Genomic DNA, 19,757 nt, shown 5'->3' with positions numbered 1-19,757 from the left:
AGACTTTGAATAGATGAGGTTGAGAAAGAAGCCAAAACTCTGACCTGCCTGTGTAGATTTGATTAGTCTTTTGTTGCTTCTCTGGAAAAAAAAGGCTGTTATTGGAGCATTGGAGGAGAACTGTTACTTTTACAAGATTAAATCAGASGTGTAGATTGTTCCTATCTCAAATGATATACGGCTCTCTTATCGTTTCATGAAAAAAATTCTGTTTTATGGGGGAGGGAGTAGAACATGCCAGAAGGTGAAAAAGGTCTGTGTCTACAAAGAGAAAATCATGAACTATCATAATTAGTCAGTATCCTAATACTTGCATCAAGTCAGTATCACAGCAGTTTTGTGATTCTGAAAGAATAAGCAAACTCTGGAGTGCTGGGCGAGGTGCAGCTAAGTAAGCGTTGCAGTATGAAAGTCTTCATACTGCAGCTGCTGCTGAGACCTACAGGGCATCTGTGCGTGGCACGATGTAGTGCTGTGCTTAGGTATCTTGACCTAGCTACAATATAGGAAGGGCAGCTCRGATGAGTCTTACTAGTTTTGCAGAGAAGCAGGATATATTGGTACATGTGGACTGCCACAGCTCTGTGGCATTTGGGACTTATGCTACTTTTTCCAGTCTATACTGTTCTGACATTCCAGCTCATTTGGAGATAATTTGAATAGCCATATGACACAATCCTGCCTTGAGGCAAGTGCGTGCAAAGCAGGCACTAGATTTGCTTAGATAAAGTCAACCTGCCATTTTGATGAATAGTTTTAATTATTAGTGACTTCATCAGCATAAAAAAAAGCCTAAGAAAATTCTACTGCTGAATAATTCCTGACCTGTGAATTATTTTGCATCTCACGTTTCAGATCAATATAGTAAAACAATACCAAAAGGTGTTTGTGACATGGATTTCATAGCAGTTATTTAACAGGCACTTAGGCAGAGTAGCTTGTGTCACCACTGGCAGACCAAGAAKATCTAAGTGGATATAATTATAGTTCCAATAGCAAAGAATCTTTCAGGATAAACAATGTGGGTCATTAAAACTCTCTAGCATTTAATTATCACCAATTAGCAACTAAGTGAGGTAACATCTTATGCAGCAGACTGTTAATATATTATGTGCGGTGAAGGATAGTGCACTCTATGTTGTTTAGACCAATGGGCTTGAAGGCATAGTGAGGGGGTCATTTTGGTTAACACTCAGCAAAATATCCAACTGTAGTGTATTAGTAAAATCAAGTATCAGTATTACAGCAGTGCTGTAGTAATCTGTTTGATGTTTAACCCTGATCAGCAGTGTTATCTGTACACAGGGCAGTGGAGGATCCTTTGGCATTGACAATGAGGAATATGAAGCTATGCCTGTGGAGGTGAAGCTATTACCCCGGAAACTCCGTTTCTTCTGTGATCCCAGAAGGAGAGAGCAGATGCTCCATGCAACAGTTCAGTGAGAATTCAGGTCAAAGGGACTACTGTTCACCAGCCTTATCAGGTTCTCTTCAAGGCACATGAGACCTCACTAACTTGATTAACCCCACCAGACTAATGAATCATTTGGCTATTTTATGCACAAAGTACTTCTGTTGGAAGTGGCTGATTTGGCAAGTATCAAAGGGGCTAGAAGTGCAGATTAGACTCTAAGAAATGAATGTTAACTGGATATCATCTTTTTCTTCCCCCTCAAGAAGTCTCAGTGTTCATTTACAGCACTGCAGGCAGAGTGCTGTATGCAAGATGCTATTACTTTACTACAACTGTATATTAAAGTAAAATGAAAGCACAYTTGTCCTTGTGTTGGGAGAGTTAAGGTCTACATTGCCTATATATAAATCTCAGGAAATCTGGGATCATGAAAAAAAAAATGCTTTGGGGGAGTAATGCTAAGAGAAAATCTATGAAATGMTGGAATTGCCACATTAAAACAGGTGATTGGTTATCTGCTCTGTCACAGAACAAGTTGGAGATATGAGGATATTTAAAAACACAGTACRTATATACTTCCTCTTGTATGCTGGACTATAGCTTGCATATTTACAAGTCTGAAAATGGAATTTTATCGGTGTGATTTTTTTTTTCCTAATTCACGTAGTTTGAGCTCACAGTTGTCCTCACACAGAAAATCTGCACATGGAACCTTCTATATCAGCYGATGATTTGCAAACTTCTGTAAGGTTCTGCTCTTCTGAAACGACTTACCAATTCCTTCAGTGGCTCATTAAGATAGGTTTGTTACTTACTTTTTTTTCCATCTTGCTAGATTCAACAGCACAGAGTTCCAGTTAATAATATTGTAGAAATATTATCCTTTGATCAAGTTTAGGTATGTTACACAGAAGCAAATTGGAAAATGTCATCTTTGACCTGAAGCTATATGAAGTAGCTTGTGGAAACATTCTTTAACAAGCCAAATGAACCTTTTTTGTAAGTATTCTTTTTATTCCTGTAGTAATCCAACAAAGGACATCCAAATGACTTGTTAGTCTTTGTGTGTTGTTGCTCTTCTCCTTTACCAAAAAGCCCTCATTACTCTTTACGCAACCTATGGCATCCCTTTGAGCCCCGGTTCTGTAATTAGCTTTGTTGCTTTTCTGAGCTTTTGTTTATAGCTTCTCTTTAATTGCTGTAAGGAAATGCTGTTAACTTTTGCAGGGTTATGTGTTGCTCTTAATATAATCTACAGGTTTACTTGATTTCCCCTTGCTTACTGGAGAACAAAATCAATCCTTACTTTTTCTGATGTGATGTGTTTGTATACAGCACTCCTGTTATGTTCTGATCTAGCCTAAGTTGATCTGTTGCTGCAGTAAAAATAAGTACATTAGTGAATTGACTTCTAGCAGCATGTAAGGGCTATATGCTGCTGCAACAGCATCCTCTACTGGAGAGCTGCTAGAGAAAATGTTTTGGAAGGGGAAAAGTGTTGGTGTTTTTGAGTGATGCTGTAACCAAACTGAATGTTGCCTTCCCTGGGCAATAGTAAGATGAAACTAATTACCTAAGGCAACTGAAACAGGAAATAAGCTATTAGGGCAAGCACTTGTCCCTTTCTTGGCTGAGGTAAGGGGGAGTAGAAACCTGCTAGTCCTTTTTAATAGTTTTGCTGGTGACAGAGCCTGTCTTGTACTGTCTTTCATTTGATCTCCAGCAATTCAGAGTGCCCAGTAGACCTCTGGGTTGCTCTCTGAGGAAAGTATTGCCTGAATTCTCCTCCTCTTGCTTGACAGAGACACCTGGAACATTGTTTTGCAGCCACTGGCTTAATCCAAGTCAGTGGCAGTTCTCGCCAACTGAATTTTTTCTCARGCTGATGCTTCTATAATAAAATTAGCAATATTTTTTTGCTCAGGTGGCAGGAAAGACAAGGCAGCAGCCATTTCAGAAAGGTAAGCTTTAATTTTATTTATAAAATAACTGCATTTCAATAAGCAGTTCCTCTACACAGGCCTGTGCCTATGGGAGCAACCCCTTATCTGCAAGAGGCAAATAACATCAGAGCTGTCTGAATTTCAGCCAGCCTGCTCCAAGGGGAAAGATGACAGGAACCAGCTTCTGGTTCATCTGCACTGTTTTAAGGGGAAAACTAACTCCGTTCCGTAGACTCAGAAGCATAGCTCCAGCTGCASTGTGATTCCTTGCTTGAGAGTAACCAAGAGCTCAAATATATATCAATGCTGTTTTGCTGTTAAAGTACTAAGGATAGTCTGAGGTACAGGCTGATATTTAAGCAGACATACCTGCAGAAGTTGGTTAGCTGGTATAACTACTGTTAAAGAGATTTTCCCCTTCCTCTTCTTTTTAATCCTAGTATTGAGTATTTCTAGACCTCTGAATTGCAACATTTTACTTCAGAGTGGGTATGTGAGGAAAATGTTACAGAAGATAAGTAGAGGTTGAACACACAATTTATGGAGCTGAGGAAAGGACTCTGTTCATATGTTTCTCCCTGAAATCAAGACAAGCAACTTTCTTTGTAKGACCTCGAAGATAGGAAGGAGGAGTAGAGTTCTAGACCTCCCCCCTGCAGGAAAACACTTATCCTGGCTTCAACTTAGAATGCCATTCTAGGACTTAAAATACTGTAATATAAATAAAAATGAAGGATAACAACTTAATGATGGACCAGCCCAAGGCATCTGTTTATTTTAACCATATTTAAACATTCCCATTTGAATGGCATGTTGCATTAACTAGGACCTGAAATCCTGGTTCATAGACATATAGTACCCCTCTGTTTTAGACAGATATTCTGTTAAGTGAATACATGTCAGGCTCTCGCAAAGACGTTTTTGTTGTCTTCTCTCAGCATCACAAGACCATTAGCTTTGAAAGAAAAAGAAGATAGCAACTAACTTAGAAGCAATAGCTATGATGAGAGAATTTGGGTTAGGATGCATGCTTTGTATCTAGACTTCTGCAGTGTGAAGGAGTACTTTTGTCATGCTATTCCAGAAACCACTCCCTGCCATAAAGAGGGCCATGGCTACACTTAGCTTTTTGCCCATCAACTTTGGCAGTTCTTAAAATGGAAGAAGTAGCACACGGCCTTGTTAAGGAAGACTCCTTATCTCTCTTCAGTGGTTAGGAAGCAAGCTTTACAGAATAAGCAATACAGTAAGTTACTTGCTTTCTCTTGAAAAGGTGGCAAAAATTTATTCTGTCCTTATTACAGACATGATCATAACCTCTAACATACGTTGGAATAACTATTCCGTTTATGCTAGAAAATAAGGTATTAGCATATCTTTAAGACAAAGATGAACTTAATGAAATGCCTTCCTACCTAGTATCCATTCCAGTTCTTGGTTGTACTCAACTCTAACTAGCAAAGCTGACTACCTCTAATTTGGCCTGACCTTGTAGTGGAAAGGCTTCCCAATGGTTCAAGTGTGGCCCTTGTTCAGGTTAACAGACTATAGCTTTCATTATTCTCCTAAGCTTTTAATCCAGATAGTACAAGTAGTAATAATTTAGTACTTGATTACACATTTCTAGTCAAATTTCAGATAAAATGCTACTGTGAAGATGTTGTTTAAACCCAAGCAAGTAAAAGCTGATAACCTGTAATGGCTGTCCTATTACTTTAATATTGGACTGTGTCTCCCAGGCCACAAGATATACGTGGTTATTGTAACCACTTTTCAACCTGGACTTTAATCACCAGGAACTGCCCAGGGACAACATATCAAAGAAATTAAAGGCACCACTGTAAAGGCAAAGTACTGCAAGTGGAGAATAAAATTTTGCAGTAATCAGCAATATCCTACCTTATGCCACACTTTCCTTCCTCTTTTAAATCGAAGTATACCAAATAACTCACTCCCTTCCAACTGGTAGTATTCAAAAAAGAAACTAGTAAGTGCTGAGGAAGAGATTCTAAACATTCACACTTAACATGACTGATCTAGGGTGAGCTCTGAAAAAATCATCTGTGGGGGGGAAGAATACTCAGTATTGTTGGTTCTAAGGCTAGGATTTTCCACATGCAGCAGCAATAAAAGCAATGTCTATTCTAAGATGACTATGCAGGTGGAGAGTTCATGTTGCAGAGGACAAAACAGAGAAGGGMTAGGATAGGGGAGGCCTCTATTCTCTTCTCTGTCTGGATACCTATTGACTTTTGTAGCAGTCATCTTCTAAGAGAGGCTGTAAAGAAACAAAATTACAAAAAAAAGCAAAATAGGCTTCAACAACATAGGCTGGGATGTATCTTAGATACTACTATTACAGCAATCTCCTTGCCTCCATGCTTCTGCACCTGTGCTGTTGCTAGCAACTGAAAACCTACTGGCCCACTGACAGTTTCTGAAAAGTAGAGGTTAAATAAACTTTCCTAATTTCAGGAGATTCTACATGATGGGTTCTAGTAGTGCTGTCCTATAGAACTGATATTCTGACAGCCTTTGAACACAATGCTCTAAAGCAGTTTGTTAGAAAGTCTCAGGTTGCGGTGGGCTGTAAAACAAAGACAAATTAATGGCTTGTTCTTACTCTCTTCAACAGAAGAACTACTGACATGAAGGGGAAGAATAAAAGCCATTCACAGCTAACCACAACTAAACTAAGTAGTAAACAGATTAAACAATGAGAAGATTAATTTCTAGAGACTAGTTTTAGTTCCTTTTTAATCTAAAAGGACATCTAAAGGAAATTAAATCAAAGCAATACCTTGSCTGCCATACTTCCTCATGAGGCTTCACTGCAGACAACATGTTAACTAAAGTAGGAAAAAAGCCAGAGATTATAGGTCACTTTTATTCCAGAGGTACCAATTTAAAAGTAAAGCCTTCCCTCAAGGAAAAAAGACCAATCTTTCCATTTCACAGTATTCAGCTCCGCTTTTTCTTTTTTTCAACATTCTGAATATGCTGCAAGGACCTGGCGATATGAGCAGCAGCATGTTTTCTCCTGTAGAAAACTATCCAAAGCCCTGAAGAAGCAGCCATGGGAAAGACTGCTAGGCAAGACAGACAGATCACAACACTGTAATATATGCTAATGCTCATACTGGTGAACTGTGTAGTGAGCCTTGTGAGGCCTCTGATCCCACACCTCTCTAAAACCTCTGAACCCACAGTAAGCAAAACTACACATTAGCTGCAGACAGATAGTCTTCAAGGAAAAACAGCCTACCAACCTCTTTCCTTCCAGAAGAAGRCAGTTCACAGAGGCTCTGGTTCAAAAATACTTGCTTAACTTGTGTTAAAACAATTAGTGGGTGAGACTTAGGTGGTTCAGGCTCTACCTCGTCCTATAAAATTTTAGGATAAATGGCTAGACCAGCTATAGTCTGCACTGCTACAAACTGCAGAAAGGCTCCAAGGTGCTAACAGTAGTTGTGGCATAAGCAGTAACTAAGTAGCTATAGGTCAGAACAAACTTAGTTTAGAGCTGATGCTRCTGTTAGCTTAAGTATTTTGAACAAAGCAAGTCACGCCCAAACTATAGTGCTATCCTTTAAGCATGGCTAAGAGTGCACCCTTTGCAGGAATAGCCATTCTAGAGGGAGCCTTTTGGCCCTGCAGGCATGAACTGAATCCCATTCTGTCCACTGTAGAAGAATGAGAAATGCCTTTTGCTTGGTTTTACAGCTTCTCTGCCCAGGAAAAAAAAAGCCTTACTGTTAGCCATTGGTTCTACCAGCTGAGTCAAACTCCTAGGGAACTCTTGCAAACAATAAAGCCATTCCAGTCCTGCAGCTGAAAGGTCACACACACTGCTTTCTACTTTGCACTGAAAGATGAAGATAGCAGCAGGCACTGATGACAGCTGCTTGACAAAGGGGGAGCAGCAGACAGCGTTAAAGCAAAGAAGTGACAATTACTGGCTGCTACAGAAGGAAGCACTAATGATATTAGAGCATACATATTCAACTCATATTTATTCAACCCAGCCCTGCCCAGCATCTTCTGAACAGAAGCTGGAGAGCACAGCAACTGCAAGGTGGCTCAGTGACGCTGGTCCCTGTTCAATGGGAGTCTATCTTGCTGGTTTGAAGACGAAGCAAAACAAAGCAGCAGGTTTAATGCAACTGAAAACTGTGGAAGAAGGGATTAAGTAGAGATGGTGCTCTTCTGCAGCTATGAGATTAGTATAGTCTTTGCCAGTTTATACCACCTCAAATGCTGAAAGTGAAACTATGCCACTCTGGTAGGCAAAGTTGTAAGATCTCTTGGCATCCCCTTACCCCAAACTTGTTTTTGCCACTGAAGAGAAAAAGGGTGGCTTATTCCAACTCAGCTGCTAAACGTTGGGTGAAGGTTGTTGGAGGAGTCCAGTTTTGTTACCAATTGGTTTAACTGTCCCCACCAGTAAACATGGTAGGACAGGCAATGCTTTATGAGACTGGGCCACTTAGAAGTTGTGCTGAAGCTCTCTTCGATCTCCAAGTGTAAGGGTGAAGAATAAGAGTGGGAGGGTGGAATTTCCGGTCAAGTCTTAGGAGCTCTGCTACAGCGTTTCACATTGGACCCTATCAAAGTGCTTTCCTGAAGTCTTCAGCCCTCAGGCATCCGAAATCTAGCTATCACTGGCAACAGTGAGAATTGGTGCAAAGGTGCCACTAGTCCTATGTAAACCAAACAAAAAACACAAGTGAATAAGAAAGGGAGATGAAAATTAAACAGGAGCAGTTACTCCTTAGGGAAGTTGAGGGGGAGAAAATAAAAATCACATTTTGTTTTAAAATTATAAATACTTCCATATAAAGTTATTAAATAAACTGAGATTCRTCCAGTGGTTGTGGTGAGTTCCAGTGACATTCCTAAGCAATGTCTGTAGTCTTTAAAATACCATTTCCGCTCCCCATCTCTCATGCCCTTGGTCTAAGTGCAGCAGGGGTTGTCAATGACTAGCATAACATCAATGCCATATACTTCCAGCAGGTCCATAAGGAAACTTCGGTCCCCTTGGGGATCCAGGCCCATGCCTCGTGCGTGGTCAGCTGTCAGTGTCTTGTCCTGGCTGGCTGACACCTCCATTAACGTCTGAAATATCCGGTTGTTCTGCTCCATGAAAAACCTATAGGATAAAGTTAATTGAGATGATGGCATAGRACCAAAAAACCCAGCATATTTACAACACAGGCAGCAGAGCCCCCCCCAAACTGCATTATCCCACTTTAATCATAGCTCCCATCTTATTAAGGTGGTACTATAGTAGTTTTCCATCACCCTTTGGATGACCTGGAATGAACAGAGATAAAGCAGTAACTTTTAATTTACAGTGGTGCTCCGGTCTGGCTGATTTATCCTAGGCATTTTCCTCTTCAGAAGAGAGCCACGTTATCAGCTAATGTGTACTCTGTGGTAATTAAGTGGAGACATCAGACCTGTAGCTCCCATAAAGCAGAGGAGGAAACAGTTGGTAAGTCACTGGGTAAACACACTCTCCATTACTGGCGCAGAACACAGTAGTGAAAGAGCTAATGTTCACCTAGAAAAATACAGTGCTGTTCTAAGAAGAGCTTTGACTACATCTAAGCAGCTCAACAATGGAAGTTCTGCCCCAGCAGCCCTTTACACAATTTAATTCCATTACTTCTCACCTGCTATAGATTGTGAACAATAGCAACAGGCAGTGAAGGGCTTCAGAGCTGGTATAGGTGTGATTTTTATCTAATTCTGTACCTTATACTCTACACCCCATTCTGGTTCCTCTATTTCCCCCCCTTACCTCCCAAAAAAGYTATGTAAATTGCTAGTCCTTCATATTCAGCTCTTATCTTCATATTGTACCTCCCACAGCATGGTACAGTACCTGCTTCCTACAGCCACTGTGCTCTCCTGAGCCAAATGTTCTTGCATTAAAAGGTCTATCATGCTTCTGTTTTCAAAAATGGGAGGGGATTTTTTCCATTTCTAATTGTGTTTTAAAAATTCTCTTCCTCCTCCTAGCACTTACAAGACCTCAGTGGAGACTAATATGGCTGTGTTTGGCTTCTCAAGTTGAAAAGAAGATGATGTAAAGAGAAAGAACCAGTTTGGTTATAGGATCCTTGGAGGAACTCAGAGCTGACGATGGAAGTATGTTAACTCTGATATTTCATGGTATGTCAAGCCAGGGCAACATGAAATCAGTGAAAAAGGTTCTCTAAGTAAGTACAACAGTGATCAACTAATGATGTATCCACTCACAAGATGAAAAGGTCCTCTTCACAGGAGCTACAGTCCTCGCCAACTTCTTGGGAATACATTAACATCTGCCTGGGGGAAGGGAAACAGATTAAATGCACCTACCTCCAGTGAACCTCAAAGCARTGTCAGAAGGCAAGAGTTATAACAGAATATTTTGCATCCATTTCTTGCAGACAAGTCAGGATTAGCACCATTGCCCCAGTATCTGAGGCAACCAGGTAGCCTTCATAAGGCACCGGACTAGAAATCAAGTTACAGGGCTATGTTTTCAGTTCTGCTACTGATCAATCACAAGTCATTAAAAAGTCACAACCTCTGTGCTTCTCCCTCCTGCGTTCTGTCTGCCCCACCAGTTCACTAGCAGAGAGATCATGTGTTTGCAGAGGGCCCAGGGATTTTTGTATCAGTCAGCTACAGTAGAACCAGAATCTCAGAGGTAAGCTGAAGTAGTGGGAAATTTGGGAAAATATCCAGGAGAAAAATACAAAGGAGCAGTGTCCTTTCCGTTCCATATCACACTGTTCTCCCAACAAGGAACAGGGCCACTCAGATCTCTATTATTACCTCTGGTCATTGAGCCGTCGATACTTCTCCTTGTCAGCATTGTTAATTTTCAGGAGTGGTTGCAGATGCTCATGATAGGTCTTTACATTCTGGTTGTCCACATAGACATCATAGAGATCCCGTTTCTCTTCAAAGATCTTTTCTGTTGTACCTGACAAAATCAGGGAGAGATGACTTCCAGATAAGCATGTTGCTTTCCCTGCATACCAACTGTTCTCGCCTGCTTCTGTAGTTAGTCATTCCGTGAAGTTAGTCATTTCTGATTGTGGCACCCTCAATTTTATTCTACAGTCTGGTGTCTCAAGACCTTTTTGCAACCTGAGGTTAGAAAAGTCCCATTTGATCGATCATACTTACAGGCTACATATGACACTTCGGCCTCCAGCATTTCTATGTCTGCCACATTCACATAGAAGAATGGTTTGGACTCTGGTACAGTTCCTCCAAGACCAGGCAGAGAAACATTAGCAAGGCAACAGCAGCAGTACACTGCAGGCAAGAGAAGTACATACTGAGATGCTTTCAATATTCCCTGCAAAGGCATTCTGAACCCCGCTTTTCCAGTTCTCCTGCAAATTGCTATGAAAGCAATGGTTACAGCAGTGCAATGCCTTTGAACACTAGAATTTCTCATGTGGGAATCTATATTTTGGATAGGAAATAACTAATTCTCCCCCAGGAGTCCCATGTTCTAGATTCCACAAATTCATTCACTGCTCTTATTTCTTGTGTTTGACAGTACCAGCAGTAGGTTCTTCCCAGAAAGGCCTGAAGAAAAGCATTTTGTAGGAAACAGAGAAATGCAGGCCCAGCAGTATCTCTGCAAGGAGTGATTGTGATGGATTTTGAAAGCCTGCATCACTACCGTCCCCTCACTACCCACAGGCACCCCTGCAGTTCTTCAGCATAGTAACTCAGAAATCTGGTATCTCTGAAAACATACCTCTATAGCAGACAACTCCAACTGGGGGTGGTGAAAATATCAATATGCGCTTGCGCAGCAGGGCAAACTTCCAGAGGACAAGGATCTGCTCACCAAAGAATTTGATGAATTGAGACATACAACCAGCAGGATGTGTGATCTGCAGGTGGAGAGAAAGGGAAGAAAACATCTYAGAGGTGAAACAGGGATACAGGCACAAATGCTGTATCTAAATGTGGGAGCAAGACCAGCACACAGCAATGCCAGAGAACTGCAGCTTGTAACACCCGGCCCCGGTAACAAAATCTTACCTAAAGCAGCCTACAAGTGCTGGAGTGATTGCCTATAAAGAAGTAACAAGCAGCAGCACACTACACATCCCTGCAAGCCTCGGAGCACCTGCCTCACCTTCATCTCTGGGTACATGTATCTGTGGATGGATGGTAGCCAGTGGACAGGCTGCTGGGAGGTGGAGGTGTCCTTGCCAGCAGGAAGGACTCCTTTCTTGTCATCATAGAATGCCTCTAAATGGGAGTAGTGCCCTGGCATCTCCAGCTGGTGTCTGGAAAAGAAAAGGAAGATAGAAGAGATCTGTAGGGTCTGCAGACTACCTATTTAGTGTTCTTATCCCCAGCTGACATCTGCTTTCCTAGCTAGCATAAGAACCTCTGGGTACCTCAGATGCATAGACTTACATAAGAGGGCATGAGGAATAATGTAGCTTTCAGTGCAGCCAAAGAACATGGGCAGGACTGAAGCAGACAGTAAACTGATCCATGCATAGGACTGATCCTGTTTTAAAACATTTTCAGGTAGGAATAGCTTTCCCTTCTACCATCACCAGTTCCCCCTGTCAAGCCCACTTAACAAAGCAGAGGCATACACCTAGGTAGGATCACCATCATAGCTTTAGAAGCCTTTTGTGAGCCCTTAGTAAACCAGTTTTCAGAAGGAGAAGAGGGGAATTCCTTGTTCTCTCAACTGTCCCTTTGGCAATCATGTCTCTACAGTGCTTCAAAGTAAGTAGCTTGCATAGCATTTGACTAGGCTGTTCAACACAATGAACAGACTATTGCGTGTGGATTTTTTTTTCTCTTCCTCAGATACGAGTTTGTACTCTCTCTGTGGAGAAGTGGTCATTCAAGGAAGTCGTAACTTGGCATTCTACCCAGGTTGTCACTCACATCCAAAACCACTGTCCAGCCAGGCAATGTTACCTTTCTCAGGAACAGACAGCATGTTCACAAACAACCAGAACAATCTACAATGTAGCCATGCAGCATCCTAGTACCCATACACTTTCAGACAGCTCCATGCAGGTACGTAGGTGCATGCAGGACTGGCCATTGTCAGTCCTATACCACAGGGCAACTTACCTGACCTGGTTCTCCAGGAAGTGCATGTATCTATACAGCAGGGTATAAGAAGGTGAGAGAATCCCCACAGACTTCATGCGYGCGCCACGCTCTAACTCACTCTCCACAGGCATGTTGGCAAAGCAGGCCAAGCCAAAACAGAGCCCTTTCCGGAAATAACTGGGGACAAATATTTAACAGAAGAGTTTATGTTAAAAGAGAGAAGAGGAAGAGAGAAAGGTAACCAAMCACCAAAATCACTAATTTGAGAACACAAGGGAAAAAGTTCACTCTTCAATCAAACCACTGCAATACTACCCTGTTATTCAAAGGACAGACAACAGGCCACAGGTGGTCCAGCCTTCTTGGAAAGAGACCTACTGTAATACAGCATGTTCAAAGCAGGAGTTCCCAGTGCCTCTACCRCTAGAGCCCCCACCATATGTCTCAGTGAGGCAGCAAGTAAGGAAAGTGCTCAGAAGGAAAGTTTAGCAGAGGATGTGGGATCTTGTCAACATACTACTGTTCCTCTAAGGAAAAAGAGGCTCCTTGGCAAGCCTCTTGGTAAGTAAGTTGCAAATATAGTCTAGCTACTTAATCGTATTTTGGGTGCCAGCACCTGGGAACATAATTTAGTTAAGTGCAAGAGAAAGTCTACATGCCTTTGAGAAAGTAAGTGTTATTCCTGACCAAAAGAAAAGTGCATTGCAACAGTGGGTTATTGAAAACATGAGAATGGAGACAAATCCTAGTTAATATCTTTCCACTGTAAAAAGGGACTAGCAAAAGAGAAAGTAAACGAAGAACAGGATGGTTATCACAATATTAAAAGGATTCAAAGGTGTTGAAAGAACTGAGAACATTTTTCTAARTCCTTTCTCTACAAAATTCTTCCTTTTTCAGTTTTGTCATTCTTTCTCCTCCACCCTAGGGCTTTCCTAACTGTCCCCAAAGTTTGCTATGCCATATACATTAATATTTGTATACCAGTGAGAAGCTGGCCTCCTCCATTTGCTGGGTGGCCTCTACAGCTACAGTTGTCATACAGGAGATCCCATATAGCTATCTGATAATTGATGTGATGTTGAGAGTATTGGAAGAGTCTCTTTGGCTCAGATGGATACAGTTTAGTAGCAGTTTAATGCAGGAGCTTAACTGGTGGTATTTTTCTTGCATATTTTGAACTAAGGGATGGTGGTACAGACAGACAGCTAAGAGGAACAAGAAGGAGTAGTATAGCTCAGATGTACTCACATGAAGTCTGACTGGATTTTGTGGGACCCACTTGCCATAGATTTGAACTCCACACCTTCCAAGTCAATATCTTGGGGTAAACACCACTCTACCATGTTGCCTGCAGAGAAGCGAATTAAAGCTTTAATTGAGTCAACAGGATCACAACACTCATTACTAAAAGATAAACAGTTGTTGCTTTTACATCACTGGGATGCCAGTAACACTGCACTAACGCAACTCTTGGTGCAGAGCTAAACGTTGTGGGAAGAAGCCATGTTATTGTACTCCACGTRTCTCTTGCAAACATTACTTGTTGCAGCATGATATTCAGGTATTGCAGAACTTCTGCAGTTGTTTCACAATCTAGTGCCGTTTTGGGGGCTTATTCTTTATATGTTTGGTCACTGAGCAACTACAAATTTACCTTGCCAGGTACTCTGATAGCAGAGGAGCTGTGGTACTAATACTGTTCTATTCTTGCTGTTTGCATGCAAATGGGCTATAAAAAACCCCAAAGTTTAGCCTGCTGCTCCTTAGGATGAGTTTATGGAATAGATCATACCACCACAGGTATTTTCCTTTGTTTATGTTTGGCAGGACCAGTCAAAYAGGAACCCCTAAGCCACCATTCTGATCACCACTACTGCCTAGAACTTCTCATACTTTATTTAGGATAAGAGGAGTAAGCTAAAGTTTTAGCTGGGCACTGGGAAGATCCAAGTTCTGCAACACTTTTGTGCATACTAGAATAATAAAACAAAAAAAGTATGCGATAACAAGCTAGATCAAGATTAACAAGCATCTGTCACCTGGCAACCCAGCCAGAAAGCATGCAGTTGTTCCCTGTTAAAGGCCACCTGAGGAGCTTAATCCTGGAACAGATGGTATTGGAGAAGTCTCAAATCAATCCAACTTTAGCCTCCTCTGCTACTACAGCTAGCCAAACAAATGGGTCTCCCTCAGCCCAGCTAAACTGTTATTACTGCAATCTGTAAAAACATTTAACAGTCTTTAAAGCTGATAAAGTCCTGTTCCTCCACTAGCAAGTTTGCCGTGGACAAACGAGGCATTTTTCAGACTTTCTGTACCAGCACTTCGGAGTTAACCTGCCCTTCCAGACATTCCTACTGCAGCAAGATGAGCTCTAGGTTTACACAATAAGTTTCTGTTCTCTGTCAGTCTGTCTACAGCATCAGTATTTGAAATGATGCAACTTATTTTTAAGAACAAAGCAAACAAATATTCCTTAGTACAAATGCAATGGTAGATGCAGCATGAAAGTGCTTTCTAATGGCACAACTCCCCTTACCCCCTACTTATGGATAAGGATCCCACATGTGCTTGCATCCACATTGTGCATTTGGAAGGGCTTTACACTTGGCCAAGACTTTTAGAAATAGATATTTAAATATGAAGCCCCATTTCTGAGGGCAGAAAATCTTTTATTTTATTACTCATACTGCACAAGTATGTACATGCACACTTGCATCAGAATTAGGTTTAGCTGCTGAAATTTAAATAGGCTATTTTTATTCTCAAACAGATACTGTATTCAGCAGGCCTCTTCCAATCCTGTCTGGCAAGGGATTTAWCAACATTAAGTGTGGTAACAAGAGAGATTTTGCATCCAGCTAACTACTAGTCYATGAGTACACCTCTCCCACAGAGCTGTGCTTGCTAGAGAACAGCCGCAGCCTTGTGACCCAGAGAACAGCTCTGAAGTGTTTGTGCAATCACATATGAAACCACAGAGCTCTGCTGTGAAATGTCTTTGCCTTTAAGAAGAGTGAAAGGCTGGCAGAGAAAACCAGTGACATCATGTCAGCCTACATGGTCTTCCTGTAGGTTTTGCACATTATATATAGATGTTAGCTTTGCCTCTCATTGTTTGAGTTATTTTTAAAAGGCACAAGACCCTTCCTTGAAAGAGTAAGAAAGTAAACTCTGAGACTGTTGTGGTTAAAACTGTGGCTAAGCTCAGATCCTCTTTTAAGCTTTTACATCACAGTGAATTGGTCATTAGCTATAGATTAGTACATCAACATGCAAGAGCAACATCCAGCAAAGGAAACTGTTTCACTTTGTTTGRTCAAAAATACTATTGTGAAGTATTATTTCCATTTTAGAGGTGTGGAAGGGGGAGAGTACTTGGCTCAAGTGACATGCATAGTGCAACAATAAGCAGGGAAAAGGCATCCTGAAACAGATCCTTATCTTATGGCTTAACAACAAAACACACTTGCTTATCATATAACTATTTCTTAGCTATGCACTTTTTTCTTCCTGGGATTGGTCACTGAGAGCTGACACAACCCACACCTGCRCTCCTGGCAGGGCAAGGTGGTGTGAGGCACTATGAGTGTTCTGGCGACGTGGCAGTCGGAGAGCAAGTGAGGAGATTAAAAAAAAAACGTTAAGAAAGTTGGTCTGGTGAAACACTAGAGCAAACAAAGGACAGACTTCACCCAGACATGATCGCAACTGCCAGTCTACATAAGAAACAGGAAGAGGGAGGAGGAAGTAACATTAAAAAAAAAAAAAAAAAAAAAAAAGCACACATCACAGGAAGCATTTCCCTTCCACATGCATAAAGCACTCTACTGCATGCGGGGAAACTTTCCAAGTGTAACCCAACCAGTTCTAGAGAGCTGTTGAGAGGTTTGGGAGCTACCTCCCAGCACCAGGCCAGAACAGAAACAGCACTCTCAATTTCTGGTGTGCAAAGTTAAGGACATTCCCCTCTCACTTTTCCTCTCTGTTAGTGGAGATTCTTGTCTCTACCTTGGATTTTCAGATACTCTCTGAAATTCTGACACTAGTATCTGATGGCTACAATGAAGTCATCTCACCCTCCTGACCCAGTTAGGTGTTTCTCARGGTCTTCAGAGTCCCCAGTTGTGCACTGCTTCTATGTTGTGTCAGGACATGACAAGCACAGAGTGAGACCTGACAGTATTCTGGCTCAGTTTCTGGAATAGAAGAAACACAGGACAGCAAACCAGAACACCTGAATGCTTACATGATTAAYAGAAGAAAAGAGATTTCTTCCCTCTCCCCTCTCTTTGGCTCTCCCTGTAACTCACATTGTCCTTTAAGCCAATAAACTATGTGGATCCTTCACAAGGCTGACCATCACCATCTACATCAAAAAAGGGGAAAGAAGGTTCACCTTTTTTCTAATATTCTGACAGAGCGGATGTGTATCTTACTCTTAAAAATCTGAAGAGCCATGGCTGACACTGATTTTGCTTCATCTTTCTTTTTCTCCTCCCAAAGCAAAAATTCTTACCCTGTTGTCTTTTGCTTGCCTTGTGCACACGTGTCCTAGCCTAATGCGAAGAAGACCACACCTACTGGCTGTATCCTCATTGCTGCCCAAGATAATCTTGGGTCTTTGGTACCTACACAAGACAACACCCACGCTAAGAAATTTAGAAGCCTCATTAAAGCACCTTGTGACTGTGCTGTTTAAGGGGCAGTTCTTGCACAGACCTGGTGCTCACACTTTTAAAGGTGTCTGAGCATTCTCAACTCATTGCTCCTTTAAAGAGAGGCTTGYCAAAGGAGGATTGCTACAGGAAGCAAAGGCAGCAAGGTAGCACAGTTGATTCCAGGGCTACCACCACTCTGCACTTACTTATAGTTCGTTCACCACATTAATGCAAGAGCCCACACAACTGCTCATTACATCGAGAAAGAAAGCACATTGGGTTTGTCTAGTTCAAGCACTTCTAAGATTAGGAGGGAAGCTGTTAAGTGTAGTCATCACCTCCTCCTCTTAGGGGAAAAGCACCTTTCACTCTACTGCTTGCCACAACATGCCTGCATGTGAGAACACATTAGCTGGCAAGACAACCCCCCCAGCCTCGGCCAGAAACTTGGCCTTTCATGTGCCTAAATAAGCTAGCAAAGAAGGTCTGCTATGCTTTCTTGGGAAAGATGTTGATCTTTCAAYCACATTTGCAGTGCAGATACAGTGGATGATCTTGTTTTAGACACACACGAGGGCCAGATACTTTTATTGACATTACCGAATCCCTTCATATCATCTGATCTGGTTGACCCAGAAATTCCAATATCCTCTTTGTGACCCTGGAAAATTCACACCCCTGGTTTTGAGATCTTTACCCGCAATCCTTAGCCTCCATAGAGTATCTGGCCCTCTGCCTGTGAAGTTTTCATCTGTTGATCTGTTCCTCACCATCTTACATGCAGCATCAGCACTGAGTAACAGTGGGACACTGAGGTTTCTTGGACTTGACACACTAAAAAGGCTGATGACACCTAGAATTAACTCCACATCAGATGTGAGAAGAACTGTTTCCCAACTCTCCCTGGACTTCATTCAAAGCAACAGCTGGTTCAAACAAACTCCTGTGAAAGTTAAGCTACTGCCAACAACAACAACARAAAAAGCTCACCATTTCATAGAAGGCATATGCAGTCAGATTGAGACAACCTGCTGTTGATGCAGTCACTTGGAATGTTCCATGTTTTGGATACTTACAAAAAAAACTCTCATCTCCTGCTGGAGAGATGGCGGAGGCCTCTCCATTTGGATTTTATCAAGCACCTATGACCTCCTGACCCAAGACACTGCTGTATTCCAGAGAGGCAGGTAACTTTTCAAAAACCTTTCAGTGTTTCAGAATGTAGTAACCAATCTGTTTGGCAGTGTATGTTTCTGGTGGGACATCATAGGCTCTGTCCTCTTTGCTAGAAGAAGTCTCTATGAGCATGACCTTAGTTACATCTCCCTTCCCAGCTCCTTCATCCAAAAAATACCACTCTATACTTTACAGAGATCTTTCCTTTCTCTACTTTTTTGTATTATGGATTTGCTAAGAAAGTGTCCATCTGTGGAGGAAAGAGGAGCTCACTCCCAGCTCTGATGCAAACAGGCTCCTGCATTTCCCAAACTATTTCCTAAACTTACTACTCCAAGGAAGACTTTCAGCCATGCTCCACTCTTGCCTTTGCACCCCAGGTTGCAGTCAGATAGAGGAAAGGCACTGTCTAGGCACACCTCAGGCTCTTACAAGACTACCGAACAGCATTAGGATGTTTTCTAAAAYGTGGATTTATAGACTTGTGATTAATAACCTAAGCCAGTAAAACAAGTGAGRTAATACCAAGGTCTGTGAGTAGCCAAGAGATCAGGGTATGTAGTATAAAAGACRACTGGGAAGTAAATTCCTCTGCCCTTTCAGACTGCAGCACTCCAAAGCATCAGAGGTCCTACAGATCCCTTCAGAGACCTGTCCCTGAACACACAGGTCACTAATAAATACACAGCCCTGATACAGCTGCTGGGAATCACGCCCTGGGTGCCGATTGAATCTGTGCCTTCCAAAACAGCAGCCCATTGCCAGTAGACACCGGCTACATCTTGCAAAGTAGGCAGAAGGATGCTTTTGAGACAGTGCTAACAAGTTGGTGCACCCAGGCGCAGCAGGGCAGTGCTGGGCAGAGGCACTGCATGGCATCCTCAAGTGGCACAACACGCAGGGACACCACCACCAACAGAGCTCGGTACTCTTCCCAGCACCTTCCCTGTTTCATCTTATTTATTTTCCTCAGAGTTGTACAAAGAGGGGACTTTTTCCCTGCATCAGAAGTTTTTACCAGCATGGTGAGAACCGAAGCTGGCTCTCTTCATGCTCCCTTTGCAGGTAATCCCCGCGAATCGTGCTCCAAGAGACGCTCGGGTACCGGGCTGCTTGCTCCGGAGACAAAACCAGCACCAAGGACAGGAAGCTCTGCCACTATCCAGCGCTTCCTCGTGCCAACAGAAAGCACCGCAGGTCCCAGCAGGCCACTTTCCACCTGCGTCGTGCCGCGCTACCTTAAAGCGGAGGGCGAGAGGCGCACCGCGGGCAAACGAAAGGCTCAGGGCAGCCGGGCCGGGCAGGCTCCATCTTAGCCGCGCTCCCGCTTGCGCGGCCCCCCCGGCCCGGCCCCGCCGCCGGCCCCGCCGCGGCCGCGCTCGCTCTCACCCGTGCGGGGGTCGAAGGTGACCACGAAGACGGCCACGATCTGGTCCTCCTCCGCCTCCG

The 19,757-nt window shown here is 42.5% G+C and overlaps 2 protein-coding genes across 3 annotated transcripts in view; one reads left to right on the top strand and one right to left on the bottom strand.

The window, feature by feature from the left end:
• The window catches only part of AGK (acylglycerol kinase), a 34,845-nt gene extending 32,915 nt beyond the window's left edge, over positions 1–1,930 (top strand). For both annotated transcript variants that reach the window (XM_085322620.1, XM_085322622.1), the window contains exon 15: positions 1,306–1,930. In XM_085322620.1, the coding sequence (XP_085178746.1) occupies positions 1,306–1,443 (138 nt within the window). In that variant the 3' untranslated portion in view covers positions 1,444–1,930. The remainder of the gene's footprint in view (positions 1–1,305) is intronic.
• A 2,174-nt stretch (positions 1,931–4,104) lies between these two features.
• DENND11 (DENN domain containing 11) lies at positions 4,105–19,751 on the bottom strand. Its single transcript, XM_085322623.1, has 9 exons — positions 19,698–19,751; positions 13,720–13,819; positions 12,487–12,645; positions 11,519–11,672; positions 11,132–11,270; positions 10,546–10,677; positions 10,189–10,339; positions 9,625–9,693; positions 4,105–8,509 (listed from the first exon to the last, which is right to left on the bottom strand). Exons 2-9 carry the CDS (start codon positions 13,812–13,814, stop codon positions 8,314–8,316), a joined length of 1,095 nt encoding a protein of 364 aa, XP_085178749.1. The 5' UTR covers positions 13,815–13,819; positions 19,698–19,751; the 3' UTR covers positions 4,105–8,313.
• Positions 19,752–19,757: the final 6 nt, after the last annotated feature.

The sequence above is a fragment of the Rhea americana genome, unplaced genomic scaffold (assembly GCF_003343005.1).
Source record: "Rhea americana isolate MKP2758 unplaced genomic scaffold, rheAme1 scaffold_79, whole genome shotgun sequence".
In the NCBI taxonomy this organism is placed as follows: Eukaryota; Metazoa; Chordata; class Aves; order Rheiformes; family Rheidae; genus Rhea; species Rhea americana.
This window is presented reverse-complemented; position numbering and strand designations above follow the sequence as displayed.